This window comes from Anser brachyrhynchus (genome assembly GCF_964034855.1).
Source record: "Anser brachyrhynchus genome assembly, chromosome: 2".
Classification (NCBI taxonomy): domain Eukaryota; kingdom Metazoa; phylum Chordata; class Aves; order Anseriformes; family Anatidae; genus Anser; species Anser brachyrhynchus.
The window spans coordinates 131,865,774-131,882,696 of NC_137695.1; the positions used below are offsets into that span (position 1 = coordinate 131,865,774).

The 16,923-nt window shown below is 38.7% G+C and overlaps 1 protein-coding gene across 3 annotated transcripts in view; it reads left to right on the top strand.

Annotated features, from left to right (window-relative positions):
* LOC308189212 (uncharacterized protein) overlaps positions 1 to 16,923 on the top strand; it is a 170,836-nt gene that overhangs the window by 26,180 nt on the left and 127,733 nt on the right. For 2 of the 3 annotated variants that reach the window (XR_013946139.1, XM_080579010.1), the window contains exon 1: positions 4,540 to 6,807. The exons of the other annotated variant lie outside the window; for it this stretch is intronic. Coding sequence is in view for 1 of the 2 variants with exons in the window: in XM_080579010.1 (XP_080435136.1) it covers positions 6,692 to 6,807 (116 nt within the window). In the remaining variant the exon portion in view is untranslated. Of the gene's footprint in view, positions 1 to 4,539; positions 6,808 to 16,923 lie in introns of those variants that run through there. 3 annotated transcript variants of the gene reach the window in all.

The window sequence follows — 16,923 nt, forward strand, 5'->3', positions numbered from 1 at the left end:
TTAAATCAGTCCTTGTGAAATTGGGCACAAATCTGTGCAAGTCAATGAAATCACGCTCATGTGCCAGCATTGAGGGTGGCATACTGAGCTACCAGCTGGGTTTGCAAAGCTTTCTGGGTACAAAAACGACCATCTGAACTGAGCTTTTCTTGTTGGTCTTTGTGTGATGTAGGGAAAAGTTCAGATACTTCGAAATTTGCTAGAAAATAATGAGAGCAAAAATGGAGGCCTGCTATCTCAGAACAGTAACTACTCAGGTATGTAGGATAATAAAAGTACTTCATGGTAAATAAAGGTCTGAGGCTCTGCTTTCTCTGACTTGGAACAAACACTTTCTCATTTGAGTCCAGCACAACATAATTTTCCGTATGGCTGTGATCAGTCTCCTTTTAGGTCTCTCTTTACCCTTTGTCTGAAACGGCAAATAGATCTAAGACATGTTTCCAGCATAAAATGTACAGATGCCTCTTTGCCTCTTTCTGGAAATGTTTGTGTAAAATAATGTTTTGTTAGAAATTAAGTGTAGCAGCACTTTTTTTTTTTTTTTTTTTTTTTTTAATCTAGCTCCTTAGTACATCCTTTTACCTAAGAATATTGCCTGGCCTTATCTTCAGCCAGGTCTCTGCAATCTGTGTCTTCAAAACAGCCAGATTTTGTTAGGCGTCTGTTGACTCGTGGGAAATGGAATAAGAGTTATAACTTGTGATTTAAAAAGCTGGAAGTTTTAGTTTGAATGTCTACATAGATGTTCGTACTCACTGATGTGGTGGGTACAAGCACATTGCAGCTTGAGAAGCTGAGAAAACGGCTCCTGCCTGCTAACATCTGTAAGTCAAAGACAAGGGGGGGCTTATTTTGAGTTTAGGTTATTATTAACCCCCTCCTCACAGGAATTACTCTCTTTCTTGGGCTGATGATTGGTAAACAGGCTCAGAGCTGGATCAGGGTTTTTGTATCCTGTTGTTTTTCATCAGGTAGATTGAAGTAAAAGAATAGGTTGAAGGTCTGACTTGCTTGGCAGGCAGGAAGAAAAAAATCCTGATCTTGCAACTCTGCTATTCAGTTTAAAACTGTTGAATCTATCTGATGAAATGGAATGTTGTTCCTGCCCATTTTAATTCTCTCTAAAACTTTTGCAGACTGAATTTTCACAACAAGTTGTGAAGGTTTCTCTGCTTCTCTGGACATGTCCTGGAAGATGCCTAATGCTCACAGCTGCCTTTGGTCTGATTGAGCTGCAGCTCAGGTTACAGGACTCTCAGTTTTGTCAGTTGTATTAATTTGAACTTGTCCAGCAGGCGGAGAGAGAAAGGAAAATAACTGAGCTATAATTACATGTTTTGAGGCAAAATATGAAATAAGATAATGCCCTTTTACTGGTTTTATCTGAAGAAGTTATACTTTACAGTTGCAAAGGATTCCTTGCTGAAATAATTCTGGTCCATTTTTCTTGAAGTGATGGAGTCAAGTTGTGAAGAAATTTATTTTAAAATTAGAAACTTCCTGCCAGTATGTAAAGAGTAAAAACGCACGTCCGTGGACTAAATTGTGTACTTGGAAAGTTTTGTCAGTTATTTCCTGTGACATGGTTTTCTGTTTACTTGAGATGCTGTATAGATGAATGTAGAGATGAATGTTTCAGTCTTGACACCACAGTAGTAGAGATTGTTAATATCACACTTCAGAATATTTTAAACAGTATTTTTAATAATATTTTGCAGAGCTTAATGAAGATTTTGAATTCTTACAGTCTCGCTCTGTAGTAATTCTTTCCATGTGATTAGTGGGCTAAACATTATAAAATAGGGTTGCCATAGTATAAAATTTACATACATTTTCATATTTTTTCTGTGATGGGGACATGCTTTCCTGTTTTTAGAATATTTCATAGTTTTCACCTGACATCCCTTCTATCCAGGTGCATACTAAATAATCTATGTAATTTTTTGTTTAGTTTCCTAATAGAAAAGTATTTTGAGGTTAAAGTATTGAACTGCTTAACAGCAGGTTTATTGTTAGTGTCCAGCCCTGCCACAGACTTCACAACTGGTCCTTGGCAGGTTGCGTTCTTTCTCAGAGGTCCTTCCCACTCTGCTAAAGAATAGAGAGGTGTTGGTGGTTCATTCTTTCTCTCTTTCTTCTTCTAGAAGAATGTGGAAAGCGCTTAAACATTTACTTAAATGCCACTGTATCAGTGGAGCTTGAGTACACACTTCAAGCTTTGCTTAAATAAGCGCAGATAAATGCCTTAAATCCTTTCCTGCATCAGGATTATATACTGAAGGCTGTTCAGGGTAAGAAACACCCTTGAGAGCATGCCTGTGTTTGTACATTATGTAGGGACAAAGCTACTTGCATAATCACCATACACTGAGAGCATTTTGGTTTGGCCTCGGCTCTCTTCAGAGAAAGGAAGTCTCTTCACGTCTGTACAAACAATTTCACACACTGGTGTCGATACTCAGACTGTTCCCTTGCATGCTGGACCTGGCTGGAGGATGGGCTGAGGTTGGTGCTTCTCACACCAGACAATTCAGTTATGGTGTGTTTCTTTGATTTCAGTGTGACTGTACCAGGGCTGCATGTGAAAGTGCTCTGCAATGAGTATTAAAATGGGAATGACTTTGTCTCCTTGTCCTGTAACAGAGGAGTTGATAGCTACTGTCACGCTGTCAGAGAAATAGGGACAGCAGGTTCTTTGCTGTTTCAGCCTTGCAAAGCCAATGCAAAGCAGAACAGCCTTGTTAAAAGTCAGGTCTGGTCTGGTCTCTTTGCCAGTCAGTGCTGACCATGAATGTTCTGAGAAGTGCCATTATTTAGCTAAATTTCTTACTGTGGTAGACAAAGCTCTACTGAAAAGACATTTTTGCAGTATTCACCAATGAAGTGGGTAATATTTTGAATCTGTACTGAGTATGATTACTTCCTTATTGCAAAACGTCGTATAAATAACATTCCTGGATGCAGTCCTGGCATGCATTGTTGGTATTATTGGCAATCAGGGTGAAAGGAGGACAATTGGTCTTTTGCAGAATTGGGCTGTTTATGATGGGAGTTGATAGAAGAGAGGTTAGACTATAATTTTATTGAATTAATCCCATGCTTGGACATTAATTTTAAACTTCTATTTTCCCCGAGGGGAAGATTGTCTATTTGTTTAGCTTAACATTCAGTGACATTTACACTAGGTCTGAATGGCTCACGTAATTTCATTTTTAAGCCTGAAACTTATTTTGCATTTTCAATCCCATTTTCCCCCCCAGTACACAGAAGGGAGCTGAAGCTTGTTTTAGCTGTCTCATCACCTATGAGCAGTTGCGTTATGTCTAGTTTTAATCAAGTTGTGTATAAACAAAGTGCTTGCTTCCAGGCATTCCTCCAGAATGTTGAGGAGCTAGCAATCATATAATTTTATAAAAAAATACACTGATAGACTTTGAATCAGTTGATAACAATATGTTTTTCCTTAACACATGATTAGTAGGGGCCATATGAGAACAGCAAGGATTAGAAAAATCCAAATAGCAACAGAATTAAAAAGAAACATCTGCTAATGTATTAGTTATACAAGGAAGAGACTGTAACAAACTATGTATCTCTTCTGAAAAATCTCATTAGTATTTGCATTTTAAAAAATCTGAGTTATAGTTCTTGCAGCTGAGTGCTTGCTTCAGGGGTTGTGTATGTCGAATAGGATTTGGATAAACTCTTAGGCATCCTTCTGCAAGACAATGCATAAGCCTACTTTATCTGTCTTACTGGGAGCTAACCCCTCCCAATCTCCCCCCAAACTGGTTAGAAAGGTATTGAGGCTTCATTTCTTTCCAGTTGCATCATTTTTCACCTGTACTGGTTGGTGTTTCTTTTCCTGTATAAATTACATATGATTGATCCTTCCATGTTACTAAAAATTAAAGCTTGATGTAACTAACTAATTCCATTTCCATTTGTAGATCAAGCTGTTCTCTCCTTATGCCCCATGAGACCAAGATGTGGCATCAGTTGCGATGCCTGCTTCAATCAGACATTTAAAACAAGGCAGGGAAATTACTATGTACATATCCATAAATTAAAAACAACAGTTCCTTTCAGAACATCTCTTCATGCTTTTTTTTTTATTATTTTTTTTTTTTTTATGGTCAGTCTCATACCTTTTTCACCATTTGGAAAGTGTTTTGTTCTAGGTGAAAGGGTACGTAAAAGGATATGTCATCCCTTTAGACAACTTGATTCGGATTTGAGCACAGATGAAAGAATGCCTGCCATTTATTTCCAGGTCTGCTTTGGGATACAGGGTAATTTTGTGTCCATGCTGAAAAGCAGCTAATATACCACAGAATCCTCTCTTACATCTCCTAAGTAAACCACCGGAATCTCACTGTGGTAGTGTATCAGGCTTCAGCAAGATAAATTTTGCTAAAGGCATAGCATATTCAGTAACGAATGTCAGTGAGTGCACTAATATATTTATTGTGACAATGAAAAAGGAAGATTTTAGCATGTGTCTGTAGAGGTGCTCTGTTTAGAAATCCACAGACCTATTCTGGTTCTTTTTCATATCTCTCATACCAAATCATATTTAGAAAATAAAATTCAAACTTAAATTAATTTTATTGCACAGATATAACTTCATCGAACCATTTGAAGCCCACATGTACCTGTAATAAATTTTGTTAGTGTTCCTGCTGGCTGAAGGACCAAATACTGCTGGTACAGATTGTCTTCTGCTGTGGGAGTATTGCTCAGCTACCCTTGATGGTGGTGGTACAATAATAACGTTAAAGCTGGATGAGAATTTTACCAATTCGCAATAGTTTCCATGCCAGCAGGAGACTGCCAGAGAGCACTGTGCTCCTGTCAGTTCCCATCACTGTTTCTGGAGCTTTACGGGAAGGTGATGCTGATGGCCTCTTTCTGCTGGGGGTGCCCTGTGCCTGGGGGATTACCAGCAGGGCAATGTAGAGCTCATTTCTGGTCTTTCTGCACACCATGAACAGCGCTTAGGAAGTAAAGCATTTGGCCTTACGTGCTCTAGTTGTATTAAGCTGCTCCTTGCCCCCAGATACTGCCAAAGTGTATATATCACATCTTAAGTTTTACATCATTCTAATGTCTGCCCACGAAAACCCTGAAAAAGCCATTGTACCATTGACTTTCACTGTAAAGGGTGAGTCAGGAGGCTCCCAGGTGACTCTGCCTTTGCTGCTAATGATTTTATGGTAATGACCTCACTTGGAGATGGCAGATGTACAGAAAGACCGAGTCTCATTCCCAAACAATGTACAAAAGAGATGAAAATGTGTGAGAAAGGCAAATAGTATATATAGCAGCAGGCAGGTTGGTGATAGACATGCACTGATGTTAGTCTGCACTCTTCATCGTTATTACTTGAAAAAAATATCATTATTTCAAACTTCAAAGTCTTCAGAACTCAAGAAACAGCAGCTAATTTCAATCAGTTTTTCAACGTCTCTGAACCGCATTCCTCTGTTCCTGCTTTGTGGCTGGAAATCTTTCTTTGCCTGACCTCCCGCTGAGGCTTTTGGCTATTTGCAGCTTGTTCCGGATGCAGCTGCTGTCATTTCAAAGTGGTGCTGCAGCAGAGGTGTGAGCTTGGTGTTCATCTCTCATTTTAAGATGGCTCTTTCAAACTATATGATGTGAAAAAGCACCCAAAGGTTTTGGTGTGGGTTTGTTGATCGCTCGGGCCTTGATCCTGCAGGGAGCTCAAGGCCATTGCTCTCCAGTGCGTGGACAAGCAGGCCACAGACCCAAGAAAAGCACACAAAATGCATTAAAGAAGAAACATTATTTTTCAGCTCCTTGCTTACCTGCTGCTTTAATCTCAGGAGTTGAGGATAAAACAAAGGTGCTGAGGAAGTTGCAGGCAGATGGCACTTTTACAAAATCATTCCTCCAGCTGAGAGCAGTCAGCCTCTCACTGGTGATGGATCAGGCTTTGCACTTCAGCCTGCTCGCCACTGACTGTTGGATGAGCCCTTAGCTAATTTTACCATTTATGCTGCTTTTTTTGGAAGAAATCGACAAGTGGACCATGGGACAGACAAACGGTGGTGACTCTGTGCCCATGCCTCAGCCATCCCAGACCCAAGTGTGGGGCTGTCCCCAGGGGCAGCTCTGTCATCGCTGGAGGTCACAAAGGGACTGTGCCTTGTCACAAACCCTTCATCAACATGTAGATCAAAAAGTACAGGTATTTGCATAATGCCTGGTTGCTACTTGTGGTTGAAAATTCTAGCATTCATTTTTCAGGAGCAGAAAGGGACACTTGTTTTCCATCTCTAGTTTATAAGCTCCTCTGAGCACGTACAGGAACAGGTTGGAGTTGCGAAGCTGAGGAGAAGGCATGTGGGTTCCTGGTTACGGAAATACATTTTGTTTGCTGTGGTTCGATAGTCTGCCTGCTGTAATTCAGGGCTTGTCCTTGTACAGGTCTCCTCCCTTATCTCCCCTGAACCTAAAATATGCTTCAGAAAATACATTTTAATGCAAGGAAAATATGTTGCCAATATTTAAGTTTAAATTACAAACTCGTAAAGTCTGTTTCTGAGCATTCTCGCTATGTCTAAAATGAAGATATAACCAAGCTGGCTTTGAACTGTGTAGCTTGCATATAATGAGGACCATGTGCTGAATGAAAGTAACTAATTAGCTGTGATGAGAAGCTGATATGCAGGGCTGGGTCAAGGCAGCTACTTTGCTTCTGGATGAGCTTGTTCCAAGGAACCTTAGGGATCTCCCTGCAGCACTGCACCACGCTGAGCAGGCACATCTCCAGCAACACAGGTTTGTACAGCTGTAAGCTGCCATTACTAATCTTATTGAGGTGCTGTCATAGGCTGCATCCTGGCTCTTTATTAGGCTGTGACCCTGAAGTGCACAAGACTGCTTCTGCGTTGCATCCCATTGCTCTGATTTCCACAGAAAGGAAAGCCGAGCAAGCTCCAGCAGCATCCCAGCTGGGCAATCAAAATCCTGGAGCATGCTGTGTTTTTTCTTGGTAATTAGGTGAAGCCTTAGGCAGTAATGGTGAGATTCATCTCATTTAACTGGAAATGTTGGAAAGTTAGCTGTCAGTTCTGAACTGGTAAAATAGGTTGCGTCAAAAGCGGAGAGACAGGTACTTCTAGTGCATGCTTTATCTTATCTTATCCTGGAATAGATGAGATGAATCATACACTGGAGGTGTCTGTCTTTTGCATTAGCTGCATGGAAGAAGCCTTGATGATTAGTTTGAACTTGATGCCTATCTCTTAGATAAAGTTATGTGAGATTCGTCTTACGGTAGTTGAAGCTACATCTAAGCTTGAACATTTGTTATTCTGGGTATAGTAAGACACATGTTCCGAGTCAGAGGGTCTGAACCACCTAATACAAATAATAGCTTCTTTAAAGTGAGAAGGGGTTATGTGGGAATAAAAGGCACTTCTTTGACCATTTAAGAAAATTGCAAGCTCAAAAATCCTCAAAAATGAAGAGTTAAGCCAAATAACTATATGAATCTAGCTGGAGCAATTGCACAAGTACCTAAAACTACCTCACTTTTTGATCAAGTTAACAGGACACAATTTATGGATAGTATTCTAGGGAATACGCTGCTTTCTTTCTCTTAGTTTGACTCCTAATCTTGCTATGTGCATAGCAAATGCATTTTTGTTTCACTTCACAATAGCTAGCAGCGCTTCACAGAGGAAAAAAAAATATATATATATATATATATATATAGTCAGGGAATGTGCAAGTGAATTAAAAAGGGCCTTAAAATTTCTCCTTTTCACTCAGGAAGTTCAGTATAATTCTAATGAATGCAATGCATGCTGATTCAGTCACCATAGCTAATTTGTGAAGAATATTGTTGAAAGGTTGGATTTATCTTGAGGCCGAGCCAATAACAAACACTTTTATCCCCAACACCAAGGAATAAAAGGAGAAGGGGAAAACAAGCCTTTTCTTGGTCAATTTTTGTAGATTAAAGTAACATTACATTCATTAGTGTAAAGAAAGCATTATAAAATGCATTTCTCTTCAGAAGCTTGATTAAAGTCAGCTTAGAAGTTGTTTTAGGAGCTGGAAACATCAAAGATTTGAAATACTCCTACATACCATATCTGGGCTGTTGAACCCAGGATTTCTTAAGAGTTCCTGAGTTTGGTGCACAGGCTGGCTATGACAGAGTGATGCTTTCAGACTGTCAGTGATACGTGGTCATGCATGTGCCTGGTGTCTTCTAAAGTAAGTGAGGGTGTATGGGCCAGGGGAGAGCTGTGTATTGGATATCCTTGTCTTCAGCTACCAAACGGAACCTTTTCAAGCATTTTTTTTGAGTAGATTGAGAGCTGATATTTGGGAAATTCTGGGGAAAATGACAGCGTTACTAGAGGAGAGGCAGATCCTTAGAGGGCAGGGAAAGGCAGACTGTGAAACAGGAAAGTGAGTATTATCATTCTTATGTCATGCTGTATATTTATTCTGCCTAAACTTCTAGTTGCACTTAACAGATTTTGACATGAATAGTTTCTTGCTTTTGTACAAATCATTTTATCTTCTGTAAGTCTGTCAGTATGCTCAGAATTAAAATTGCTACTCACTTAACAGTGTCGGAGATTCTTGCAGGGCATTTTTCCTCCATGAGATCAGCTGCAGCTCACTTTGGCAAGGACAGCGTGCTGTGTGCAAGCACCTCACAAATAATAACCAAAAGCAGTTGTGTAGCTGATTTTCTTTCATATTTGTAGAACAGTTATGGGAATCTTCATCTGAAAGTATACGAGATATTCAGTAGCATACTGCAAGGTCAAAAGATTAAAAATAATGGAAATGTTAAGAAATTACTTTTATTTTGATATGTTCAGCTATTGCTGCAGTACCTGTTATGTATTGTACCAGAGAATCATAAGCTGAGATGTTGTATTCATGGCTTGTCTGTTAATGTCCTTTTTGTCTTCAGACAACGTAGGTTGTGTAGGGAAAGATTCTGCTACCTTTTTTGATGGAGTCCTTTACTTGGTGTGCAGTTCTGTTGAAATAAAGGGTATCAAATCTGAGTGGAAATGATTGAATTATTATTGAATTGTGGTAAATTCACACTTGATGAAATTCCATACAGAAGTCTGATAAATGATTGAAGCCTACGTTTTTGCTACCTGGCATTACATTTTCTGGAGGCCAAAGTAAAAAAAAAAAAAAATCTTAATCTGCAACATGCTCAGAATTGAGTCTGGTCTCAAGACTGAGGTTCAGTGTATGAAGACACAACCTGCTTCTATGGCCCACCCTTGTACCAGTTAATAAACTAATGGGTGGATTATTTGGGCTTGCTTTTTTTCTGCTGTTTTTGAACTGCAGGAAACACCGAATACATGACTTTGCAGTTTATTTAACACAGGTAATTGATCTGTATTAAAATGTTAGGAAAATGTGAAATACCCATTTCTAGTACAGTAATCAAACCCTGCATTCAGTCACTACACTGTGGCGCAAATGGCAGCAAAGAGCTCCATGTACTTCTCCAAGTGTTGGGCGAAGCAAATAATGAAGCTCTCATCTGATTCTAGAGCTTCTTGTATTTATATTGAATACTTTGCTTTGTAAACCAGGATGAAAAATATTAGCATATATGAATTTTCTGACCAAATATAATATTTTTTTTCCTAATCTGTTACCAAAACTACTTAATGTGGATAGTGACATTCTGATATTGATGAATGTCTTCTGGATTTGTAATACTTACACACCTTGAATAGACGCATAGAATTTTACAGGCATCTGCTTTAAGGAGGAAATTGGAAAGCATTAAGAGCTAAACTGGTATGACATTATCTAGGCTCTTAAGTGATTACTTCTCCCAAATGCTCTGAGGTCAGGTTAAATGAGTTAACTGTGATTTCATTGGCTTTTGAAATTCAGTTGGCCAGCCACTGTCATGCTCTGGAGAACCTGCCCCAGCCACTGCCTGTGCAGGTATCCCAGCCTGCTTTGGACTGGTGCGTAGACCTCTGGCTTTTCTTTTACTCTGGTTTTAACCAGTTAGAGGACAAAATGTGAAAGACAGTTGAAAAAGCTTAGAATTGGCCAGTATGTTTCTTGGCTATGTTTATCAAAGCTTAAAGACATGATTTGTAACTAATTTTTGATCCAAAATAGAACAAGAAATAGTCAATTGCACATCCAATAGCTATGAAACTCCTAGATTGATCAAATTTGGTGGCAGTGTAACTGGTTCTTATTCCATTATTTTTAATAGAATGACTGAACTGGCCTTATTGTTCCTGTTTCTGCCAAGACTTAAGCAGTTAGTTCCATATATAAGCAGCAAATAAGCTATATAAAACACCTTTTATATAGTAGCATGGATAATTCTTCTCTACAGTTCTATAGCAGCCTGGTAATGTAAAGTGGTTTATTCTCAAATTCCATTCCAAGATATATTAAGAAGATCTCAGTGTCAAAATGTGGCGTATATAGTTTGATTCGGCAAGACTGCAGTGTAAGTAGGTATTATTTATTTTAAGTAGATTTCGTAATACATAGGTAGCATCAAGCTATTCACATTCAAGCATAAAGACTGGTGAGAAATCTAGTCTACTGGTTGCATTTTAATACTGTTGAGTAAATAGACAAAAAGTAAAGAAGTTGATCAGAAGAAAGTGAAGCTAGTGGAAAACTAATTTAAATTTTACATAAAAATGATAAGTAATTGGCTTAATGTTTATAGCAGCATCTTGTTATCAATTCAATCAAAATCCAGTCCATGTGGAACATGGGACCTTGAGGATTTAGAACAAAATAGTCTTTTTTTTTTTTTTTCATACTTGCACTGACCCTGCACATGAAAATTGCTGAATTTCTGTCTTTTAAAATGGGAGAGTCTTAAAAGACAAGCATCAGCTAAGCATAAGTATTTGCATTTGGTATTCACTTTGTATGTTGAATTTGTATACATCCCATTCAGAATGGAATATAAATCTCTGGTATTAGCAGAGACAGTTTCCATATATTTAAATATCTGGAATTCCTTACAGATAGACTTTTTATGATTATGTTGGTCAGCAGCAGCACTTAGTGAGATGGCTCAGTGATATGGGTAATTCAGTGCTTATTCACCAAAAGAGGAAAAATAAAAGTCCTCAGCGTAATGGGTAATGAATGTATCAGACTTCAGTGACTGCAAGGGGTAGATGGTGAATCATCTTCCTGTGAGACTGAACATAGCTCTTTTTCCCAATACTGTGTGACATTTCTCATACTGCAGAATACATAAATCTTTTTTTTTCCCTTTTTTTTTTTTTTATTTTCATGCAGCTTGGCTTTAACAGCACCAAGCAAGTTATGCTGAACAAATAAGTCTATTACTTCAGGTCTGCTGTTAAAGAGTTCCATATTCTTTCAGATTATGATGAAAATTATTAATTATTATGATTTCAAGTGCACTGTTTTGCCTGTGTTCACTTACATAGTCATTTTTGTATTGTGTCAAAATAGTGATTTATTGCAAAAGATGTTCAAAATATTAGGCCCTCAATATTACTGTGGAAATTAGACTTTCACCAAATTTCAGAGCTGTGCACGGGAGAACATTACTTCTCTCCTGGTATCTTCTGAATTCTTTCAAGGTAAATAGTACTAATTTCTCACTTCTTTTGCTGACTGCTGATTCTACTTTCCATGTCAAGAAGAGACCATTATGATCAGACCTGTCCTTCAGCAACATACAAGCTGTTCACTTACACCAGCCCATTTTGTATCAAAAAGATAACTTTTTGAGTTTTGATTTTTTTATTTTTATTTTATTTTTTTAGGATATGTCATGCAGTAAACACTTACACAACTAATTTACCCTCTCCTTAAGTAAATCACCTGACTGGATAAACAATTCTGTTAAATAGTCTCTCATGTTGCATATGATGTATTCTCCTGTTTTATTTTATTTTTTCTCTAATAGTCTTCTATTGTTGCAGATTTTGGGGTTTGCACTTACTGTAGTATTGAAAGTTATCCTTTCTTTTCTTCATGTAATTTTCAAGGTGTGTGCTGCAGAAATTTCTCTCTAAGAAGCTTTTGAATGATGCCTTCTTGTAGAACTGTTCCCTCCCGTGTCATGTGTAGGTGTTGGTCCTTGTTCACTGTCTCCCAAACTTATCCACTCCCTGTCCTGAGGAGATCCCGTTTTCAGTATCTTTCTCTGTACTTCCAGCACTCTCCATATTAGTTCAGTCATATACAGCTGTTGACTCTGCTATTGGGCAAAATGACTGGCAGGTTGAACATTGTTCTGCTTGACTCTGGACAGGACTGCGATGTGGACTGTCACACATCAAGTGATAGCAGTTATAAAGCATTTTCTCATATAGCAATGTAAAACAGTGCAATTGTATCACTTGCTGTGTGGCCCAAATAGTCCAGATAAGTGCATAATTAGCTTTCTTACTTATTAATCTTATCTGCAATTGTTTTTTTAGTCCAATGAATTATGAGGTCCCAGAAGAAAGCATAAAGTATTAAAAACAATGGAAAGCAGATCTTGCTTTTTTCCTCTCACTACACTCTCATTTTTCAGTGTCAAACATTCTCTGTCAGCTTGCCAAAAATAAACATATATAAATACATTTATTCATCTGCTTCTCTTGATTATCTCAAAAGACATGTCAGACCCAAGCTGCTGAACTGGAATCTGACCTGCTGATACTCTGATGTGGAAGTTGCCTGTGCTAAGAGAACAGATGATGTCTTGGTGCATTGTCTCAGTAAGGGGATGGGGACAAAAACTCGTTGGAGCCACTCATGCTGGGATGTAACTGGGGATGCTAAACTTTCCTACCATCATAGATACTTTCAGTGCCAGTCCTCAGTGTAACTTACAGGTGAGAGGCCACTTGACTTTGAAAGCATTTCTGGAGGACACAGGTCTTACAAAAATGCAGCCTAATAGCTCTGATCTGGGGACTTTAAAGAAATGCCTGTCAACTTAGTGAGAAATTACTTATAGACAGATTTATTTATTTATTTTTTCTAAAGCATATTGATATTTACTGATCATTCAGTTCACAGGGGGAAAAAAGACTGTGTAAAATCTTCACAAAAGTCCTTTCAACAAGGGACTAAGCAAAGTGGATGTGTTCCTCTCTGGAATATAAACTGACTCATTTTTTTCTCCTTTACCTAAAAAGAGTTTTTTCTCCACATGGTTTCATTTTCAGTGGTAGGAATGCAAGGACCTAATAGGAATTTGTTGTTGAGATTTAGTCCGCTTCTGGTTTCCGATTTAGAAATAAATTATGTTATTGTCATTATGGAATGAACTGATCGGTTAATGAGCTTTTTAACAGTTACTAAAAATATAAACTAAGATCTTATACAGCTTACTAAAGGATATTAACAAACCTGACTTGAAGGAAAGATTATTATACTTACCAAAATTTCAAAACTTAGCTTTATATTTGATGGTATATCTGAATGTCTAGAGAACAAAAAATGTTGTTTATCCCCAAAAATGTTGTTTTTTTCTTTAACTAAAGAAAATCTTAATATAGTGAAGGGTAGCATACATTAACATTGGCTCTGGAACTGGACTTATATATTTGGTTAGTTTGGAGTAGACCCAAACAGGAACAGAGTATTTAGTTCCTTCCTTTCTGAACCCCTCCACTTGGAGAAGAAATTGGCATTCAGTCATACATGAACAAAAGCTTCTCAAAACATCATATAAATACTAACACCTTTGAACAAATGCATTTTTAGACTCAGAAGACTGCAGGTGTATTGAGACTTGAATCTTATCTTAGGAAGAGCTTGGCTGATAACCTTTTAGCCTTTTCAAAGTGCTTCTACCTATGATTGTATGAGCAGCAATGTGTTGTAGTGATGCTGAGTCAGCTGCACCGCTGTGGAGATTACAGATCTTTTATCACCTCCAAAAAGTTAATCTAGCAGCGTGCAAGGCCATAGGAGTCTTGCTTTTGTTTCGTCACCCTATAAAACAGATCTGGGAAAGACCCATTTGGTACGTAGACCTTGGCAACACACCTATCTATTTTAGCTATTCACTTGAAAATGTAGACCAAATAATTCCTGGTACTGACTTTAGTTATGATGATATCATTGGATGTATAATTGGTGGTTTCATAATTTTTGTATAACCCATTCTGCCAATATAAAATAACCAAATAATTGGCTAGGGTCTCGAATTCAAAGAATGATGCTTTTCTTTTCCCTGTCTTGTTTCTGCTGCCCAGGGCATGATTGGTTTCTTTCTACTTCTTTCTTGGCACCCACACTTAGATTATTCCTCTTCCTTTCATGTTGATATATGCTTTTTGTCTCATGGTGACCTTCAGGAAAACTCTTTTAAGATGATTGAGCTTAAGGCAAACTGAATGTGAGGATGTGCCCTGAATGAATATGAGGTGCTACCCAAGAAATGGGAGAGGACAGAGGGGGAAGGAAGTCTACCAGAAAAATTTAGGGTGTTTCTTAATTTTCCTTTCACAAATTGTTTTTAAAGATGTCCAGAAGAAGATCAAATACTTTGGATCAAGGAGAGCTACTCTATTCATTTCCATTTGGGGGAATTTTTCTTGAGGGACTTCTGTGGGCTGTTTTCTTCAGTTGTGTTTTTGCAACTTTTTCTCCTTGAAATCTTAAATTAAAGATAATTTATTTACATAAAGAATGTAATGAATTCATATTGTATGAATATGTTTAGCCACATATGAGCCAGACATGCCTGTAGAAAAATAACATTGGTGCTGGCAGAAAAAAGGTAGTTAAAAGGTAGACTGTAAATATCTACAATCATTATTTGAAAGCTATCAATTTTTGTTCCTAAGTTTGACTGTCACATTGAATATTTACCCTGCAAACTGTGAAATAGCAGCCAATCTAAGCAAATCATTTGCTTTTCAGTATTAACTTCACTTCTTGTGCCAGGCTCTGTAAATGTTTCCTCGTACATCATTGTCACAGTGCCATACATTTGAAATGTCATATTATGCAGTGTCTGGTGTCATAAGAATAATACTAGCAGCAGGAAGGGACAAAAAATATCATGCAGAGAATAAACACTTGTTTTCAGCAGCTTCTTTACCTGATGTTGCAGTACTGCAGACAAGAGGGTCGTTTGGGTGTATAGAATTTTGTGTATTTTAGTCACCCTTTGAGGACCCATTTTCCTCTGCTGAAAACAAATGTTTTGTGCATTTCAGCTGCAGTATTTCTTTCTTTCCCTAGGCTTTTGTATCCAAAGCGAATGCGCTAGAAAAGGCAGATAAATGCCATTCTTTTTAGTAGTTATTTTCCAATTATTGTTAGTTCACAAGCCTTTTATGAGAAATTATAGTGCTAATGCAAAGTAAGAGGCAAACTTTCAGATGACTATGTATTGTATCTATGAGACAAGGGCTCTATTCTGCTGTCCTGCCCCCCATTTACCATCAGATTTATACCTCACTAGCACAGCAACTGAAGCAGGGATTAACCTTTCTGGATATCCACAATTTCTCATACTATTTGTAGAAATAATATAATTTACCACTGCGTTATTATTTTCCTCATGAAGTAATACTGCTAGAGGTTAGAGAAGTCAGGGCTGTGTAATAACCTATTTATAATAATAAGTGAAAGGTGATCACATTATTATCCTCAAGAGGCTTCAAGGAAGGAGGTCCATGTTATGTTGTATTTTGTCATTTAGACCGTGTATTTCTACCCGAAGCAACAGATCCTGTGCTGCTTATCCCTGGAGCCAAGCAATGCTGCCTTGCCTCCCTGTCCCCAATCCCTTTTCATGCCTTCTCCCACTCCGCCAGAAGATTTAACAAGGAAGTACAGAGCTATTTATGCCAGCATCTCCTCTTATGTTTTACACATTTCTAGACTGGTGGATGGGTCAAGGGGGCTGAAAACAAAATTTGGTGTCCTTGGGCTTGATTCATTTGCTCATGAATAAACATCTAGTGTCATCTGAGCTGTCCCAGGGGATCTCTTGTATCCTCCAGAAGGGAACAGGTCTCACAGAGGTCTTGTGAAATATATACCAGCTCTGCAGGTATTTGTCACGTATTCTAGTGTATCTCAAGTGGCTCTGAGGTGCTTAAATATGCACTACTACATCATGTCCTAAATAATCAGTTTGCATATCAGAAATTTGGGTCAGGACAGTCCCAAACAGGAATACAGACTGGGTGAAGAACTCATTCAGAACAGCCCTGTGGAGAAGGACTTGGGGATTCTGGTGGACCAAAGGCTCAACATGAGCCAGCAGTGCGTGCTTGCAGTCCCGAAGGCCAACTGTGTCCTGGGCTGCACCAGTAGGTCGAGGAGGGTGATTGTCCCTCTCTGCTCTGCCCTTGTGAAGCCCCACTTGGAGTACTGTGTACAGGTCTGTGGCCCTCAGGACAAGCAGGATGTGGGGCTGTTTGAGTGGGTCCAGAGGAGAGCCACAAAGATGATCAGGGGGCTGGAGCACCTCTCCTATGAAGAAAGGCTGAGAGAGCTGGGGCTGTTCAGCCTACAGAAGAGAAGGCTCCAGGGTGACCTTATTGCATCTTTTCAATACTTAAAGGGGACTTAAAAAAAAAAAAAAAAAAAAAAAGATGGAGAGCGGCTTTTTGCTTAGTCACATAATGACAGGACAAAGGGGAATGGCTTTAAACTAAAATAAAGGAGATTTAGATTAGAGATTAGGAGGAAATTCTTCCCTCAGAGGGCAGTGAGGCACTGGCACAAGCTGCCCAGAGAAGCTGTGGATGCCCCATCCCTGGAGGTGTTCAAGGCAAGGCTGGATGGGGCCTTGGGCAACCTGTTCTGGTGGGTGGCGTCCCTGCTCATGGCAGGGCGGTTGGAACTGGATGTGCTTTAAGGTCCCTTTTAACCCAAGCCATTCTGTGATTCTATGAAACACATCTT